The following is a 22,278-nucleotide window of genomic DNA, read 5'->3' as shown; positions in this document are numbered from 1 at the left end:
ACACACCTTATTGATCAGGGCACACAGTAAGACACACACACACCTTAATGATCGGGGCACACGACAACACACACACACCTTATTGATCAGGGCACACATTAACACACACGCACACTCACCTTATTGATCAGGGCACACAGTAACACACACACACACACACACACACACACACACACCTTATTGATCGGGGCACACAGTAACATACACACACGTTATTGATCGGGGCACACGGCAACACACACACACCTTACTGATCAGGGCACACAATAACACACACACACACCTTATTGATCAGGGCACACAGTAACACACACACACACACATTATTGATTGTGGCACACAGTAACACACACACACACACACCTTATTGATCGGGCAACAGTAACACACACACACCTTATTGATCGGGGCACACAGTAACACACACACACACCTTATTGATCTGGGCACACAGTAACACACACACATCTTATTGATCGGGCACACAGTAACACGCAGACACACCTTATTGATTGGGGTGCACATTAACACACACACAAACCTTATTGATCAGGGCACACCATAACACACACACACACATTATTGATCGGGCACACAGTAACACACACGCACACATTATTGATCAGGGTACACAGTAACACACACACACCTTATTGATCAGGGTACACAGCAACACACACACACACATTATTGATCGGGACACAGTAACACACACACACACTTTATTGATCGGGCCACACACAAACACACACACCTTATTGATCGGGGCACACAGTAACACACACAAACCTTATTGATCGGGGTACACAGTAACACACAAACACACCTTATTGATCGGGGCACACAGTAACACACACACACACCTTATTGATCGGGGCACATGGCAACACATACACACTTACTGATCAGGGCACACAGTAACACACACACACCTTATTGATCGGGGCACACAACAACACACACACACCTTATTGATCAGGGCACACATTAACACACACACACACTCACCTTATTGATCAGGGCACACAGTAACACACACACACACACACACACACCTTATTGATCGGGGCACACAGTAAAATACACACACGTTATTGATCGGGGCACACGGCAACACACACACACCTTATTGATTGGGGTGCACATTAACACACACACAAACCTTATTGATCAGGGCACACCATAACACACACACACACACACATTATTGATCGGGCACACAGTAACACACACGCACACATTATTGATCAGGGTACACAGTAACACACACACACCTTATTGATCAGGGTACACAGCAACACACACACACACATTATTGATCGGAGCACACAGTAACACACACACACACCTTATTGATCAGGGCACACGGCAACACACACACACCTTACTGATCAGTGCACACAGTAACACACACACACCTTATTGATCAGGGCACACAGTAATACACACACACACACACACACCTTATTGATCGGGGCTCACAGTAACACACACACATCTTATTGATCGGGCACACAGTAACACGCAGACACACCTTATTGATTGGGGTGCACATTAACACACACACAAACCTTATTGATCAGGGCACACCATAACACACACACACACATTATTGATCGGGCACACAGTAACACACACGCACACATTATTGATCAGGGTACACAGTAACACACACACACCTTATTGATCAGGGTACACAGCAACACACACACACCTTATTGATCGGGACACACAGTAACACACACACACCCATTATTGATCTGGGTACACAGTAACACACACACACACACTTTATTGATCGGGGCACTCAGTAACACACACACAGACTTTATTGATCGGGCCACACACAAACACACACACCTTATTGATCGGGGCACACAGTAACACACACAAACCTTATTGATCGGGGTACACAGTAACACACACACACAAATTATTGATCGGGCCACACAGTAACACACACACACACCTTTTGATCGTGGCACACAGTAACACACACACACACACACACCTTATTGTTTGGGCACACAGAAACACACACATACCTTATTGATCGCGGCACACAGTAACACACATACACACAGCTTATTGATCGTGGCACACAGTAACACACACACATACCTGATTGATCGGGGCACACAGTAACACACACACACACCTTATTGATCGGGGCACACAGTAACACACCTTCTTGATCGGGGCACACGACAACACATACACACCTTATTGATCAGGGCACAAAGTAACACACACACACACCTTATTGATCGGGGCACACAGTAAGACACACACACATACCTTACTGATCAGGGCACACAGTAACACACACACACCTTATTGAGCTGGGTACACAGTAACACACACACCTTATGATCGGAGTACACAGTAACACACACACACACACACCTTTTGATCGGGGCACACAGTAACACACACACACACCTTATTGTTCGGGGCACACAGTAACACACACACACCTTATTGATCGGGGCACACAGTAACACACACATACACACACACCTTATTGATCTGGGCACACGGCAACACACACACACCTTACTGATCAGTGCACACATTAACACACACACACACTCACCTTATTTATCAGGGCACACAGTAACACACACACACACACACACACACACCTTATTGATCGGGGCACACAGTAACATACACACACGTTATTGATCGGGGCACACGGCAACACACACACACCTGACTGATCAGGGCACACAATAACACACACACACACCTTATTGATCAGGGCACACAGTAACACACACACACACACACATTATTGATCGTGGCACACAGTAACACACACACACACACACCTTATTGATCGGGCAACAGTAACACACACACACCTTATTGATCGGGGCACACAGTAACACACAAACACACACCTTATTGATCTGGGCACACCATAACACACACACACACATTATTGATCGGGCACACAGTAACACACACGCACACATTATTGATCAGGGTACACAGTAACACACACACACCTTATTGATCAAGGTACACAGCAACACACACACACACATTATTGATCGGGACACAGTAACACACACACACAACTGATTGATCGGGGTACACAGTAACACACACACACCTTATTGATCGGGACACACAGTAACACACACACACAAATTATTGATCGGGCCACACAGTAACACACACACACACCTTTTGATCGTGGCACACAGTAACACACACACACACACACCTTATTGTTCGGGCACACAGAAACACACACACCCCTTATTGATCGTGGTAAACAGTAACACACACACATACCTGATTGATCGGGGCACACAGTAACACACACACACACCTTATTGATCGGGGCAAACAGTAACACACACACACTTTCTTGATCAGGGCACACGGCAACACACACACACCTTACTGATCAGGGCACAAAGTAACACACACACACACACCTTATTGATCGGGGCACACGACAACACACACACACCTTATTGATCAGGGCACACAGTAAGACACACACACACCTTATTGATCGGGGCACACAGTAAGACACACACACACCTTACTGATCAGGGCACACAGTAACACACACACACACCTTATTGATCAGGGCACACAGTAATACACACACACACACACACCTTATTGATCGGGGCACACAGTAACACACACACACATCTTATTGATCGGGCACACAGTAACACGCAGACACACCTTATTGATCGGGGTACACAGTAACACACACCTTATTGATCTGGGCACACAGTAACACACACCTTATTGATCGGGCCACACGGTAACACACACACCTTATTGATCGGGGCACACAGTAACACACACAAACCTTATTGATCGGGGTACACAGTAACACACACACACAAATTATTGATCGGGCCACACAGTAACACACACACACACCTTATTGTTCGGGCACACAGAAACACACACATACCTTATTGATCGCGGCACACAGTAACACACACACACACACCTTATTGATCGTGGCACACAGTAACACACACACACACACACACACACACCTTATTGATCGGGGTACACAGTAACACACACACACACACACCTTTTGATCAGGGCACACAGTAACACACACAACACACCTTATTGATCAGGGCACACAGTAACACACACACACACACACACACACACACCTTATTGATCGGGGCACACAGTAACACACACACACATCTTATTGATCGGGCACACAGTAACACGCAGACACACCTTATTGATCGGGGTACACAGTAACACACACCTTATTGATCGGGGCACACAGTAACACACACACACACCTTATTGATCGGGGCACATTGTAACACACACACACACACACCTTATTGATCAGGCAGACACTAACAGGCTGACATACCTTATTGATCGGGGTAAACAGTAACACACACACACACCTTATTGATCGGAGCACACAGTAATACACACATTATTGATTGGGCACACAGTAACACACACACACCTTATTGATCAGGGTACACAAAAACACACACACACACCTTATTGATCCGGGCACACAGTAACACACACACACACATCTTATTGATCAGGGCACACAGCAACACACACACACACCTATTTGATCGGGACACACAGTAACACACACACACCCATTATTGATCTCGGCACACAGTAACACGCAGACACACCTTATTGATCGGGCACACAGTAACACACACACACACTTTATTGATCGGGCCACACAGTAACACACAAACATTATTAATCGGGGTACACAGTAACACACACACACCTTATTGATCGAGCACACAGTACAAAACACACACACATTATTGATCGTGGCACACAGTAACACACACACACACACACACCTTATTGATCGGGCAACAGTAACACACACACACCTTATTGATCGGGGCACATTGTAACACACACACACACACCTTAGTGATCAGGCAGACACTAACAGGCTGACATACCTTATTGATCGGGGTAAACAGTAACACACACACACACCTTATTGATCGGAGCACACTGTAATACACACATTATTGATTGGGCACACAGTAACACACACACACCTTATTGATCGGGGCACACAGTAACACACACACACACACCTTATTGATCGGGGCACACAGTAACACACACACACCTTATTGATCGGGGCACACGGCAACACATACACACTTACTGATCAGGGCACAAAGTAACACACACACACACCTTATTGATCAGGGCACACAGTAACACACACACACCTTATTGATCGGGGCACACGACAACACACACACACCTTATTGATCAGGGCACACAGTAATACACACACACACACACACCTTATTGATCGGGGCACACAGTAACACACACACACATCTTATTGATCGGGCACACAGTAACACGCAGACACACCTTATTGATCCGGGTACACAGTAACACACACCTTATTGATCGGGGTAAACAGTAACACACACACACACCTTATTGATCGGAGCACACAGTAACACACACCTTATTGATCGGGCCACACGGTAACACACACACCTTATTGATCGGGGCACACAGTAACACACACAAACCTTATTGATCGGGGTACACAGTAACACACACACACAAATTATTGATCGAGCCACACAGTAACACACACACACACCTTATTGTTCGGGCACACAGAAACACACACATACCTTATTGATCGCGGCACACAGTAACACACACACACACACCTTATTGATCGTGGCACACAGTAACACACACACACACACACCTTATGATCGGGGTACACAGTAACACACACACACACACACCTTTTGATCAGGGCACACAGTAACACACACACACACCTTATTGATCAGGGCACACAGTAACACACACACACACACACACACCTTATTGATCGGGGCACACAGTAACACACACACACATCTTATTGATCGGGCACACAGTAACACGCAGACACACCTTATTGATCGGGGTACACAGTAACACACACCTTATTGATCGGGGCACACAGTAACACACACACACACACACACCTTATTGATCGGGGCACACAGTAACACACACACACATCTTATTGATCGGGCACACAGTAACACGCAGACACACCTTATTGATCGGGGTACACAGTAACACACACCTTATTGATCGGGGCACACAGTAACACACACACACCTTATTGATCGGGGCACATTGTAACACACACACACACACCTTATTGATCAGGCAGACACTAACAGGCTGACATACCTTATTGATCGGGGTAAACAGTAACACACACACACCTTATTGATCGGAGCACACAGTAATACACACATTATTGATTGGGCACACAGTAACACACACACACCTTATTGATCAGGGTACACAAAAACACACACACATACCTTATTGATCAGGGCACACAGCAACACACACACACACCTATTTGATCGGGACACACAGTAACACACACACACCCATTATTGATCTCGGCACACAGTAACACGCAGACACACCTTATTGATCGGGCACACAGTAACACACACACACACTTTATTGATCGGGCCACACAGTAACACACAAACATTATTAATCGGGGTACACAGTAACACACACACACCTTATTGATCGAGCACACAGTACAAAACACACACACATTATTGATCGTGGCACACAGTAACACACACACACACACACACCTTATTGATCGGGCAACAGTAACACACACACACCTTTTTGATCGGGGCACATTGTAACACACACACACACACCTTAGTGATCAGGCAGACACTAACAGGCTGACATACCTTATTGATCGGGGTAAACAGTAACACACACACACACCTTATTGATCGGAGCACACTGTAATACACACATTATTGATTGGGCACACAGTAACACACACACACCTTATTGATCGGGGCACACAGTAACACACACACACACACACCTTATTGATCGGGGCACACAGTAACACACACACACCTTATTGATCGGGGCACACGGCAACACATACACACTTACTGATCAGGGCACAAAGTAACACACACACACACCTTATTGATCAGGGCACACAGTAACACACACACACCTTATTGATCGGGGCACACGACAACACACACACACCTTATTGATCAGGGCACCCAGTAACACACACACACCTTACTGATCAGGGCACACAGTAACACACACACACACATCTTATTGATCAGGGCACACAGTAATACACACACACACACACACACCTAATTGATCAGGGCACACAGTAACACACACACACACACTTTATTGCTCCGGGCACACAGTAACACACACACACACACACACACACACACACACCGAATTGATCGGGGCACACAGCAACACACACACACACCTTGTTGATCAGGGCACACAGTAACACACACACACCTTATTGATCTGGGTGCACAGTAATACACACACACCTTATGATCGGCGCACACAGTAACACACACACACCTTATTGATCGGGGCACACGACAACACACACACACCTTATTGATCGGCGCACACAGTAACACACACACAAACCTTATTGATCAGGCAAACAGTAACACGCAGACACACCTTATTGATCGGGGTACACAGGAACACACACCTTGTTGATCGGGGCACACAGTAACACACACACACCCATTATTGATCTGGGTACAAAGTAACACACACACCTAATTGATCAGGGCACACAGCAACACACACACACACCTTATTGTTCGGGGCACACAGTAACACACACACACTTTACTGATCAGGGCACAAAGTAACACGCACACACACCTTATTGATCGGGGCACACAGTAACACACACACACCTTCTTGATTGGGGCACACGACAACACACACACACCTTATTGATCAGGGCACACAGTAACACACACACACACCTTATTGATCGGGCAACAATAACACACACACACTTTATTGATCGGGACACACAGTAACACACACACACCTTATTGATCGGGCACACAGTAACACGCAGACACACCTCATTGATTGGGCACACAGTAACACACACACACACTTTATTGATCGGGGCACACAGTAACACACACACATTATTGATCGGGCACACAGTAATACACACACATTATTGATCGGGCACACAGTAATACACACACCTTATTGATCGGGGCACACAGTAACGCACACACACTTTGTTGATCGGGGCACACAGTAACACACACACACAACTTATTGATCGGGCACACAGTAACACATACGCACACCTTATTGATCGGGGCACACGGCAACACACACACCTGATTGATCAGGGCACACAGTAGCACACACACACACACCTTATTGATCACGGCACACAGTAACACACACTCACACACACACACCTTATTGATCAGGGCACACAGTAACACACACTCACACACACACACCTTATTGATCGGGGCACACAGTAACACACACACACACACCTTATTGATCGGGGCACACGGCAACACACACACCTTATTGATCAGGGCACACAGTAGCACACACACATCTTATTGATCAGGGCACACAGTAACACACACACACCTTATTGATCAGGGCACACAGTAACACACACTCACACACACACACCATATTGATCGGGGTACACAGTAACACACACACACACACTTTAATGATCGGGGCACACGGCAACACACACACACCTTATTGATCAGGGCTCACATTAACACACACACACACACACACACACACACCCACACCTTATTGATCGGGGCACACAGTAACACACACACACACCTTCTTGATCAGGGCACACAGTAACACACACACACCTTATTGATCAGGGCACACAGTAACACACACACAGCTTATTGATCAGGGCACACAGTAACACACACACACCTTATTGATCAGGGCACACAGTAACACATACACACACCTTATTGATCTGGGTACAGAGTAACACACACACACCTTATTGATCGGGCACACAGTAACACACACACACACACCTTATTGATCGGGGCACACAGTAACACGCAGACACACCTTATTGATCGGGGTACACAGTAACACACACACACACACCTTATTGATCGGGCACACAGTAACACGCAGACACACCTCATTGATCGGGCACACAGTAACACACACACACACTTTATTGATCGGGGCACACAGTAACACACACACATTATTGATCGGGGCACACAGTAATACACACACCTTATTGATCGGGGCACACAGTAACACACACACACCTTATTGATCGGGCACACAGTAACACGCAGACACACCTTATTGATCAGGGTACAGAGTAACACACACACACACACCTTATTGTTCAGGGTACACAGTAACACACACACACACACACACACACCTTATTGATCGGAGCACACAGTAACACACACACACAATTTATTGATCTGGGTACAGAGTAACACGCACTTACCTTATTGATCGGGCACACAGTAACACACACACACACTTTATTGATCGGGGCACACAGTAACACGCAGACACACCTTATTGATCAGGGTACAGAGTAACACACACACACACACCTTATTGTTCAGGGTACACAGTAACACACACACACACACACACACACCTTATTGATCGGAGCACACAGTAACACATACACACACCTTATTGATCTGGGTACAGAGTAACACACACACACCTTATTGATCGGGCACACAGTAACACACACACACACACCTTATTGATCGGGGCACACAGTAACACGCAGACACACCTTATTGATCGGGGTACACAGTAACACACACACACCTTATTGATCGGGGTACACAGTAACACACACACACCTTATTGATCGGGGCACAGAGTAACAGACACAAACCTTCTTGATCAGGCACACAGTAACACACACACACTCACATACCTTATTGATCAGGGTACACAGTAACACACCCACACACATTATTGATCGGGGTACACAGTAACACACACACACACCTTATTGATCGGGGCACAGAGTAACACACAAAAACCTTATTGACCGCGATGCACAGTAACACACACACACATCTTATTGATCGGGGTACACAGTAACACACACACACACCTTATTGATCGGGCACACAGTATCACACACACACACACCTTATTGATCGAGCACACAGAACAACACACACACACCTTATTGATCGGGCACCCAGTGACACACACACACACTTTATTGATCGGGGCACACAGTAACACACACACACACCGTATTGATCGGGGTACACAGTAACATACACACACACTTTATTGATCGGGGCACACAGTAACACACACACACACCGTATTGATCGGGGTACACAGTAACACACACTCACAACTTATTGATCGGGCCACACAGTAACACACACACACACACCTTATTGAGCGGGGCATACGGCAACACACACACACCTTACTGATCAGTGCACACAGTAACACACACACACACATCTTATTGATCAGGGCACACAGTAATACACACACACACACCTAATTGATCAGGGCACACAGTAACACACACACACACACTTTATTGCTCCGGGCACACAGTAACACACACACACACACACACACACACACACACCTAATTGATCGGGGCACACAGCAACACACACACACACCTTATTGATCAGGGCACACAGTAACACACACACACACACCTTATAGATCAGGCACACAGTAACACACACACACACACCTTATAGATCAGGCACACAGTAACACACACACACACACACCTTATTGATCGGGTACACAGTAACACACACACAAACCTTATTGATCGGGGTACACAGTAACACACACACACCTTATTGATCAGGGCACACAGTAACACACACGCACACACACATCTTATTGATTGGGGCACACAGCAACACACACACACACGCACACCTTCTTGATCGGGGCACACAGTAACACACACACACCTTATTGATCGGGGCATACAGTAACACACACACACCTTTTTGATCGGGGCACACAGTAACACACACATCTTATTAATCGGGGTACACAGTAACACACACACACCTTATTGATCGGGGCACACGGTAACACACACACACACCTTATTGATCGGGGTACACAGTAACACACACACACCTTATTGATCGGTGTACACAGCAACACACACGCACACCTTATTGATCGGGGTATACCGTAACACACACACACACACCTTATTGATCGGGGCACACAGTAACACACACATCTTATTGATCGGGGTACACAGTAACACACACACACACCTTATTGATCGGGGCACACGGTAACACACACACACACCTTATTGATCAGGCACACAGTAACACACACACAAGCACACCTTATTGATTGGGTATCCCTCGTAGAAGTGAAATCGGCCTTGCATACAGACGCACTGCTTGCCACCGAGCTCCCCGAAGACCAGCCTTCCCGCGTGACCTGAAACTGAAAGGGTTGAACAAGAAAGCTTTAGACAGAACCCCGGTCCAACACACCATCCGCAAATAGCAGGAGCTCACTCCCTCCCTGGCTGGAGGGTGTCCTTCACTGCCGGGGCACCAGTTTGGAGTGTAGTTACAGGTTTTGGACCGTTCTTGGCACAGCCCATCCAATGAGGGGAAGCCATTTTTACGCTCGACTTGGTTTCTCTCGCCCGTACCCTCCTGGTTCTGTCTGAGGTACAGTTCACAGACCGCCCTGCGACACCTCACTCCTGACTACTCCTCAGGTGTGACTGTGCAGGGTCTCACAGCCGACCCCCACCCAGCGTACACACACTGCAGAAGTCACTCAGTAACGAAAGGCGACAACATGCATTTATGTAGTACCTTTCACAACCTCAGGGTGGCCCAAAGCACGTTCGATCCAATGCAGTACGTTTGAAGTGTGGTCACGGTTGTCACACGGCAGCAAATTTGTGCACAGCAAGCTTCCACAAACAGCATAGCGATAAGCAGATAATCTGTTTTTAGGTTGTTGGTTGGGGAATAGATATTGACCAGGACACCAGTGAGAACTCCCCTGCTCTTCCATGAATAGTCATACAATCATAGAAGTTTACAGCACGGAAGGAGGCCATTCGGCCCATCGTGTCCACGCCAGCCGACCAAAAGCTATCCAGCCTAATCCCATTTTCCAGCTCTAGGTCCGTAGCCCTGAGGGTTATGGCCCTTCAAGTGCACACATCCAAATACTTTTTAAATGTGGTGAGGGTTTCTGCCTCTACCATCCTTTCGGGCAGTGGGTTCCAGACCCCCACCACCCTCTGGATGAAGTGATTTCCCCTAAAATCCGCTCTCAATCTCAGTGGCTGGGGTGTGCTGCACACACAGGACAATGTGCGGGGGCAATGAGCCTCTGTACAACCCCAAGCAATGGGCCGGGTGTATGTGGGTTGGCACTGGTGGCAGTGGGGTGCTCTGCATTGCCTCAGTACTACCCCGAGCAGTGTACCAGCTGTACATGGGTTGGCACTGGTGGCAGTGGGTGCCCTGTAGCGTGTGTTGTTGGCCCTGCCACTCCCGCGTTCACTGACCTGTGCTCTGCGGGAAGTGCGGGATCTGCTGGTACGGGAACACGATCCGGTCGCTCAGTAGCTCAGCCAATCCCCCGAGGCCTGAGCCACAGATCACTGCAATCTTGGGGTGGATCCTGCAGTGGGCCAGCAGCCAATCAGCTGTCTCCTTATATTCATCATAGGTATACCTGGACAGGTGAGGAAAGAGAAAAGGATTACACAGGGATTCCAACGGGCCGGGGATGGTGGGTGCAATGTATGTCCTTCACGGGTTCTTTGCTTAAGAATTCATAGCAACACATTGCATAGCAAAGGTTTAACAATCATACTACACATTACCAGTTCAACTATTTTAGTTGTGCACTTTAAACAAATGCCCCCTGCAAGGGGGGTCACATTCCAAAATACATTTTTTTATCCAGTGCCCCCTTTTTTTGGGGGGTGGGGGGAGGTTTTAGGGCACTAAAGAGAGAAATTATACAAGTGCCCCCTGGCTAAAACAGAGCAGGTGGGCGGGGGCAATAAAACCGGCAAATTAAACTTTAAACTTAACTGATCAAATTAAAATTTGGTTGCCGGGGGTGATGATGCACTCCAGTCCCTCTCGCGGAAGGCCGCGAGCGTACCGGTGGACACCGCGTGCTCCACCTCCAGGGACACCCTGGCTCGGATGTAACTGTGGAAGAGAGGCAGGCAGTCAGGCTGAAAGACCCCCTTGACCGCCCGCTGCCTGGACTGGCTGATGGCCCCCTTGGCCGTGCCCAGGAGCAGTCCTACGCGGAGGCCTTCCGACCTGCCCACACCCCTCCGCACAGGGTGCCCAAAGATCAGGAGTGTGGGACTGAAGTGCAACCAGAATTTGAGGAGCAGCCCCTTCAGATATTGGAACAGGGGCTGCAACCTCACGCATTCAACATATACCTGGAACACGGACTCTCCCAGACCACATAAATTGCAGGCGGCCTAGGAGCCCGTGAACCAACTTAAAAACTTATTGCATGGGACTGCTCCGTGCAACACCCTCCAACCAAGTCCCCAATAAATAGAGGGATGACTCCCGCGTAGAGTGCACTCCACTGGGGACGGCAAGATGGTGCGTCATCGCATGTCCAAGATGAACAGCTCTACAAACTGTGAGCATCTCCAGAGGTACATACATTATAATCAGGGGAAGGTGTTGGGGTGATGAGGTAGTGGGGAGAGGGTGGGGGAGAAGGTGATGGGGGAGGGGGGTTGGTGGTGCGAGGGGGATGGGCTGAGGGGAGAAGATGGTGGGGGTCTAGTGGCGGGAGGAGGGGGGACGTTGCTGGGGTTAATGGAGACCAGGGTGGGATGGGATGGTGCCGACCTCCTCAGTATCAGCGAAACCCCATTGTGCACTCAAGCTCACCCCTAGAGCTACATTTACTCCCTGCGCCATCAGAGGAACTGCTTCTATCCTCTTTATTTCTCTATTTTCAAGCCCCGTATTATACATGATTCCTGAACCAGGAGTGCTGCCACCAGGCTGCAAGCCTATGCTAAACCTGGGCTGTCCCAGCTCCATGCAATAGGGCGATTGGAACTTGGGGATATTGCAGCAGTCACTTCCCAGGCCCCTGGACCCACTGACATAAGGAAGACCAGTTGTTGGTGTCAACCCACATCATACGGCAATCACTGGGACATCACCGACATCCTCTCACTGCCCGCACATATTATTGTGGTAAACAGTTTTTTTTCTTGACTATTATCCTGTGTCACGAGGAATATTAGTACAGGCGGAGGAGCAGCGGGCGGAGGAGGAGCAGTGGCGGCCTCTAAAGGCCCAGCGGGGGTCCTGGGGTCAGCGGCAGTCGGGGAGGAACCAGCTGCTGCAGCAGGGTCAAAAGTAAGAAATAAAAAGTAAGCGAAGGGTGACGTCACAGCCAGGAGGGCAAGTGATTGGCTGGTCGAGTGGTGAGTAGTTTTCTTTTTCTTCTTCATTTTTCTTGTTCTTATCAGTAAGAAACCATTGTTATTGTTACCAAATTAAGTAATTAAGGGTTAAGTCATGGCAGGAGAGCCCAGACCCGTGTGATGCTCCTCCTGTGCTATGTGGGAAGTCAGGGACGCTTCCAGTGTCCCTGACGACTTTATGTGCAGGAAGTGTATTCAGCTGCAGCTCCTGTCAGACCGCATTGCGGCACTGGAGCTGCACATGGATTCACTCTGGAGCATCCACGATGCTGAGGATGTCGTGAATAGCACGTTTAGTGAGTTGGTCACACCGCAGGTAAAGGTTACACAGCCAGATAGGGAATGGGTGACCATCAGGAAGAGCAGTGGAAGGAAGGTAGTGCAGGGGTCCACTGCGGTCATCTCCCTCCAAAACAGATACTGTTGGGTATTGTTGGGAGATGACGACTCATCAGGGGAAGGCAGCAGCAGCCAAGTCCATGGCACCAGGGGTGGCTCTTCTGCACAGGAGGGCAGGAAGAAGAGTGGGGGAGCTATAGCGATAGGGGATTCTATTGTAAGGGGAATAGATGGGCGTTTCTGCAGCCGCAAACGAGACTCCAGGATGGTATGTTGCCTCCCTGGTGCAAGGGTCAAGGATGTCTCGGAGCGGCTGCAACGTATTCTGGAGGGGGAGGGTGAACAGCCAGCTGTCGTGGTGCATATAGGTACCAACGATGTAGGTGAAAAAAATGGGATGAGATCCTACAAACTGAATTTAGGGAGCTAGGAATGAAATTAAAAAGTAGGATCTCAAAAGGTAGTAATCTCAGGATTGCCAACAGTGCCACGTGCGAATCAGTAGGAATAGCAGGATAGCTCAGATGAATACGTGGCTTGAGGAATGGTGCAGAAGGGTGGGATTCAAATTCCTGGGGCATTGGAACCGGTTCTGGGGGAGGTGGGACCAGTACAAACCGGACGGTCTGCACCTGGGCAGGACTGGAACCAATGTCCAAGGGGGATTGTTTGTTCATGCTGTTGGCGAGGGTTTAAATTAACAAGGCAGGGGGATGGATTTATTTATGCAGGGAGGCAGAGGGAAGTGAAAAGGGGACAGAGCAAAAGGTAGGAAGGAGAAAAGCAAGAGTGGAGGGCAGAGAAATTAAGGGCAAAAATCAAAAAGGGCCACATTACATCATAATTCTAAAAGGACAAAGTGTGTTCAAAAAACAAGCCTGAAGGCTCTGAGTCTCAATGCGAGGAGCATTCGTAATAAAATGGATGAATTAACTGCGCAGATAGCTGTTAACGGATAAGCTGTAATTGGGATTAAGGTGACATGGTTCCAGGGTAACCAAGGCTGGGAACTCAACATCCAGGGGTATTCAATATTCAGGAACGACAGACAGGAAGGAAAAGGAGGTAGGGTGGCATTGCTGGTTAAAGAGGAGATTAATGCAATAGTAAGGAAGGACATTAGCGTGGATGATGTGGAATCTATATGGGTAGAGCTGCGAAACACCAAAGGGCAGAAAACGTTAGTGGGAGTTGTGTACAGACCACAAAACAGTAGTAGGGAGATTGGGGACGGCATCAAACAGGAAATTAGGGATGCATGCAATAAGGGTACAGCAGTTATCATGGGTGACTTTAATCTACATATAGATTGGGCTAACCAAACTGGTAGCAATACTGTGGAGGAGGAGTTCCTGGAGTGTATAAGGGATGATTTTCTAGACCAATATGTCGAGGAACCAACTGGAGAGCAGGCCATCCTAGACTGGGTCTTGTGTAACGAGAGAGGATTAATTAGCAATCTGGTCGTGTGGGGCCGCTTGGGGAAGAGTGACCATAATATGGTAGAAGTCGTCATTAAGATGGAGAATGACACAGTTAATTCAGAGACTAGGGTCCTGAACTTGGGGAAAGGTAACTTCGATGGTATGAGATGTGAATTGGCTAGAATAGACTGGTGAGTGATACTTAAAGGGTTGACGGTGGATAGGCAATGCAAACATTTAAAGATCTTCAACAATTGTACATCCCTGTCTGGAGTAAAAATAAGATGGGGAAGGTGGCTCAACCGTGGTAACAAGGGAAATTAAGGATAGTGTTAAATTCAAGGAAGAGACATATAAATTGGCCAGAAAAAGCAGCAAACCTGAGGACTGGTAGAATTTTGTAATACAGCAGAGGAGGACAACGGGTTTAATTAGGAGGGGAAAATAGAGTATGAGAGGAAGCTTTCTGGGAACATAAAAACTGACTGCAAAAGCTTCTATAGATAGGTGAAGAGAAAAAGATTAGTGAAAACAAACATAGGTCCCTTGCAGTCAGATTCAGGTGAATTTTTAATGGGGAAGAAAGAAATGGCAGACCAGTTAAACAAATACTTTGGTTCTGTTTTCATGAAGGAAGACACAAATAACCTTCTGGAAATACTAGGGGACTGAGGGTCTATTGAGAAGGAGGAACTGAAGGATATCCTTATAAAGCGGGATATTGCGTTAGGGAAACTGATGGGATTGAAGCCTGATAAATCCCCGGGGCCTGATAAGTACTCTGGGATGCAGACTAAGGAAGTGGCCATAGAAATAATGGATGCATTGGTGATCATTTTCCAACAGTCTATCGACTCTGGATCAGATCCTATGGACTGGAGGGTAGCTAATGTAACACCATTTTTTAAAAAAGGAGGGAGAGAGAAAACGGGTAATTATAGATGTGAGAGATGTGAATTGGCTAGGATAGACTGGAGAATGATACTTAAAGGGTTGACGGTGGATAGGCAATGGCAGACATTTAAATATCACATGGATGAACTATAACATTTGTACATCACTGTGTAGCGTAAGAATAAAAAAGGGAAGGTGGCTCAACTGTGGCTAACAAGGGAAATTAAGGATAGTGTTAAATCCAAGGAAGAGGCATATAAATTGGCCAGAAAAAACAGCAAACCTGAGGACTGGGAGAAATTTAGAATTCAGCAGAGGAGGACTAAGAGTTTAATTAGGAGAGGGAAAATAGAGTATGAGTGTAAGCTTGCAGGGAACATAAAAACTGACTGTAAAAGCTTCTATAGATATGCGAAGAGAAAAAGATTAGTGAAGACTAATGTAACTCCCTTGCAGTCAGAATCAGGGGAATTCATAATAGGGGGAATTCATAATAGGGAACACGGAAATGGCAGACCAATTGAACAAATACTTTGGTTCTGTCTTCACTAAGGAAGACACAAATAACCTCCCGAAAATACGAGGGGACCGAGGGTCGAGTGAGAAGGGGAACTGAGGGAAATCCTTATTCGTCAGGAAATGGTGTTGGGGAAATTGAAGGGACTGAAGGCCGATAAATCCCCAGGCCCTGATAGTCTGCATCCCAGAGTACTTAAGGAAGTGGCCCTAGAAATAATAGATGCATTGATGATCATTTTCCAACATTCTTTAGACTCTGGTTCAGTTCCTATGAATTGGAGGGTAGCTAATGTAACCCCACTTTTTAAAAAAGGAGGGAGAGAGAAAACAGGGAATTATAGACCGGTTCGCCTGACATCGGTAGTGGGGAAAATGTTGGAATCAATTATTAAAGATGTAATAGCAGCGCATTTGGAAAGCAGTGACAGGATCCAAGGCAGCATGGATTTATGAAAGGGAAATCATGCTTGACAAATCTTCTAGAATTTTTTGAGGATGTAACTAGTAGAGTGGATAAGGGAGAACCAGTGGATGTAGTGTATTTGGACTTTCAAAAGGCTTTTGACAAAGTCCCACACAAGAGATTAGTGTGCAAAATGAAGGCACATGGTATTGGGGGTAATGTATTGATGTGGATAGAGAACTGGTTGGCAGACAGGAACCAAAGAGTGGGAATAAAGGGGTCCTTTTCAGAATGGCAGGCAGTGACTAGTGGGGTACCGCAGGGTTCAGTGCTGGGACCCCAGCTATTTACAATATACATTAATGATTTAGATGAAGGAATTGAATGTAATATTTCCAAGTTTGCAGATGACACTAAGCTGGGTGGCAATGCGAGCTGTGAGGAGGATGCTAGGAGGCTACAGGGGGACTTGGACAAGTTAGGTGAATGGGCAAATGCATGGCAGATGCAGTATAATGTAGATAAATGTGAGGTTATCCACTTTGGTTGCAAAAGCAGGAAGGCAGAATAACATCTGAATGGTGACAAATTAGTAAAAGGGGAGGTGCAAAGAGACCTGGGTGTCATGGTACATCAGTCATTGAAAGTTGGCATGCAGATACAGCAGGCAGTAAAGAAAGCAAATGGCATGTTGGCCTTCATAGCGAGAGGATTTGAGTATAGGAGCAGGAAGGTCTTGCTGCAGTTGTACAGGGCCTTGGTGAGACCACACCTTGAGTATTATATGCAGCTTTTGTCTCCTAATCTGAGGAAGGACATTCTTGCTATTGAGGGAGTGCAGCGAAGGTTCACCAGACTGTTTCCCGGGATGCCGGGACTGACATATGAAGAAAGACTGGATCAACTAGGCTTATATTCACTGGAGTTCAGAAGAATGAGAGGGGATCTCATAGATACATATAAAATTCTGATGGGATTTATTTGTATCTCACACTACTATACATAACTGTATCTTACCATGCTATACATGACTATACCCAGAGATGACCTGTAACCACAAGTTTACCTTACCACCAGGGATGCACTTGCAGGAGACACTGGATACCTGTCCCAGACAGATATATAAGAACAGGTCTCAGGCAAGTGTGGCATTCGAGAGCTGTGTAATAAAAGTGCAGGTCCTGAGTGACCTTGACTTCATTATGTGCCTCGTGTGAATCTGTACTGAGGGGACAGGACTTTACAGTGGCGACGAGTTACGGGATTACAGAATCCACAGAATGGCAAACAACGGCTCAGATGAAAAATACAATGCTGGAGATAATTGGGAGGACTTTTTAGAAAGGCTCCAGCAAAGCTTTGTAACCAAAGACTGGTTAGGCGACGACAAGGCAGACAAGAGAAGAGCCCATCTCTTGACCAGTTGTGGCTCGAAAACATACGCTTTAATGAAGGACCTGCTGGCACCCGAGAAACCAGCAAGCAAGTCGTTTGAAGAGTTGAGCACACAGGTAAGAGACCAACTGAAGCCAGCGAGCAGCCTACACATGGCCAGACACAGGTTCTACAACTACAGACGCTGTGTGGGCCAGAGCATACCCGACTTTGTGGCGGAACTTCGTAGGTTGGCTAGCTTATGTGAGTTCTCTGATGAACGAAGGAGAGAAGTATTGAGAGACTTTTTTATTGAAGGAATAGGCCGCGTAGGCATATTCCGAAAACTCATAGAAACCAAGAACTTGACCCTAGAGGAAGCAGCACTGGTTGCACAGACATTCTTGGCAGGAGAAGAAGAAACGAGGTGGATCTATACTGCAGGTACGACAACTAACGAAACATCGGAACAAGGGGTTCACAGCATGAAACAAGCCGCTACCCCCACACACAGACAAAGGCAGGAGAGCAGGCTCTCAACAGCAGGCAATGGTGCCAGAAGCCATCAAGGGCCACATGAACGGCCGTTCACACCTCATCAACCCACAATGCGAGCAATCAACTACAGACTGAGAGAAGCCCAAGAGAGATCAGCCAGACGCAGCTCAATCTTTGGAAACAATGGAAGCGGTCTGTGCTGGAGATGTGGGGGAAGGCACTCATCAAGGGGGTGTCGATTTCAGCATGCTGTTTGCAGAAACTGCAACTATACAGGGCATCTGGCCCGCATGTGCAGAAAAACGGCAGCTCGACTGGTATACGAATCAGAAGGGTCGGAAAACGGACCAGAAGACGGTGGGGACAGTACCCAGGACACTAATGTACAGCGGGTCAACACGATCATTGGCCACTGCTCCTACAACAAGACGCCTCCAATAATGATGAGGGTCCTACTCAACGGGATACCCGTCAACATGGAGCTGGATACAGGAGCGAGTCAATCTCTCATAAGCGCTCAACAATTTGAACAGCTGTGGCCGCACAAAAGAGACAGACCAAAACTCACAAGGGTCGACACCAAACTAAGGACCTATACCAAATAAATCGTCCCAGTCCTCGGCAGCGCCATGCTCTCCGTCACACACAAAGGGACAGTGAATCGACTTCCCCTGTGGATTGTTCCCAGAGATCTCCCAGCACTGCTGGGGAGAAGCTGGCTGGCAAAACTAAACTGGAAATGGGATGATGTTCATGCCATGTCGTCAGAGGAACGGACCTCCTGCTCAACAGTTCTAAGTCGATTTGAACATCTCTTTCAGCCAGGTGTGGGCCCCTGGCCCTGGCCCACCAAACCGTGGTCGCGGGTGCACGTAGACTATGCGGGCCCATTCATGGGCAAAATGTTCCTCGTAGTTGTAGATGCATTTTCTAAGTGGATCGAATGCACCATTTTAAACTCGAGCACCACCTCCACCACTGTGGAGAGCCTTGGAACCATGTTTGCAATGCACGGCATTCCTGACATATTGGTCAGTGATAATGGTCCGTGCTTCACCAGCGCAGAATTCCAAGATTTTATAAGTAACCACGGCATAAATCACGTTAAGACGGCACTGTTCAAGCCGGCCTCCAACGGCCAGGTGGAGCGAGCAGTGCAAATCATTAAACAAGGCATGCTCAAAATCCAAGGTCCCACGTTGCAGGGCCGCCTGTCGCGAATGCTGCTGGCATACAGATCTCGTCCGCATTCATTGACTGGAGTTCCCCCCGCGCAACTATTAATGAAACGGACCTTAAAGACAAGGCTCTCATTAATCCTCCCAGACATGCATGAAATGTTGAGGCAAAGCTAACTGAGTACCATGACCGAAATTCGAGGGGAAGGTGGAATGAGATCGGGGACAAAGTGTTTGTGCTAAACTATGGCAGGTGTTCCAAATGGTTTGCAGGGACAGTAACAGGCAAGGAAGGAAACAGGCTACTGGTTGTACAACTGGACAATGGCCAAACCTGCCTGAGGCATGCAGACCAAGTCAAAAGTAGATTTACCAAGGCAAACAACTGAACCACAACTAAGACGCTCCACGCGAGAGCGTAGACCACCTGAGAGACTGAACCTATAAAGACAATAAGACCTTAGGGGAGGGTGATGTCATGTATCTCACACTACTGTACATAACTGTTTCTTACCATGCTATACATGACTGTAACTAGAGATGACCTGTAAACACAAGCTTACCTTACCACCAGGGGTGCACTTGCAGGAGACACTGGATACATGTCCCAGACAGGTATATAAGGACAGGTCTCAGGCAAGTGTGGCATTCGAGAGCTGTGTAATAAAGGTGCAGGTCCTGAGTGACCTTGACTTCAGTATGTGCCACGTGTGAATCTGTACTGAGGGGCAGGACTTTACAGGATTAGACAGGTTAGATGCAGGAAGAATGTTCCCGATGCTGGGGAAGTCCAGAACCAGGGGTCACAGTCTAAGGATAAGGGGTAAGCCATTTAGGACCGAGATGAGAAGAAACTTCTTCACTCAGAGAATTGTGAACCTGTGGAATTCTCTGCTGCAGAGAGTTGTTGAGGCCAGTTCGTGAGATATATTCAAAAGGGAGTTAGATATGGCCCTTATGGCTAAAGGGATCAAGGGGTATGGAGAGAAAGCAGGAATGGGGTACTGAGGGAATGATCATCCATGATTTTATTGAATGTTGGTGCAGACTCGAAGGGCCGAAGGGCCTACTCCTGCACCTATTTTCTATGTTTCTTTGTTTACTCATGGAACTGTTCCCATTGCAGCCACCCCCAGGGTCATCAGCAAACACTCCCAAGTCAGGTACAGCACAGGTTAGATACAGAGTAAAGCTCCCCCTACACTGTCCCATCAAACACTCCCAGGGCAGTTACAGCACGGGTTAGATACAGAGTAA

At 47.3% G+C, this 22,278-nt stretch overlaps 1 protein-coding gene across 1 annotated transcript in view; it reads right to left on the bottom strand.

The window, feature by feature from the left end:
• pnp6 (purine nucleoside phosphorylase 6) overlaps positions 1–22,278 on the bottom strand; it is a 133,355-nt gene that overhangs the window by 67,366 nt on the left and 43,711 nt on the right. The window contains exons 2-3 of the mRNA XM_070897729.1: positions 12,473–12,642; positions 11,279–11,382 (exon numbers count right to left, since the gene is read on the bottom strand). Of these exons, the coding sequence (XP_070753830.1) occupies positions 11,279–11,382; positions 12,473–12,642 (274 nt within the window). The remainder of the gene's footprint in view (positions 1–11,278; positions 11,383–12,472; positions 12,643–22,278) is intronic.

This window comes from Pristiophorus japonicus, chromosome 13, assembly GCF_044704955.1.
Source record: "Pristiophorus japonicus isolate sPriJap1 chromosome 13, sPriJap1.hap1, whole genome shotgun sequence".
NCBI lineage: Eukaryota > Metazoa > Chordata > Chondrichthyes > Pristiophoridae > Pristiophorus > Pristiophorus japonicus.
This window is presented reverse-complemented; position numbering and strand designations above follow the sequence as displayed.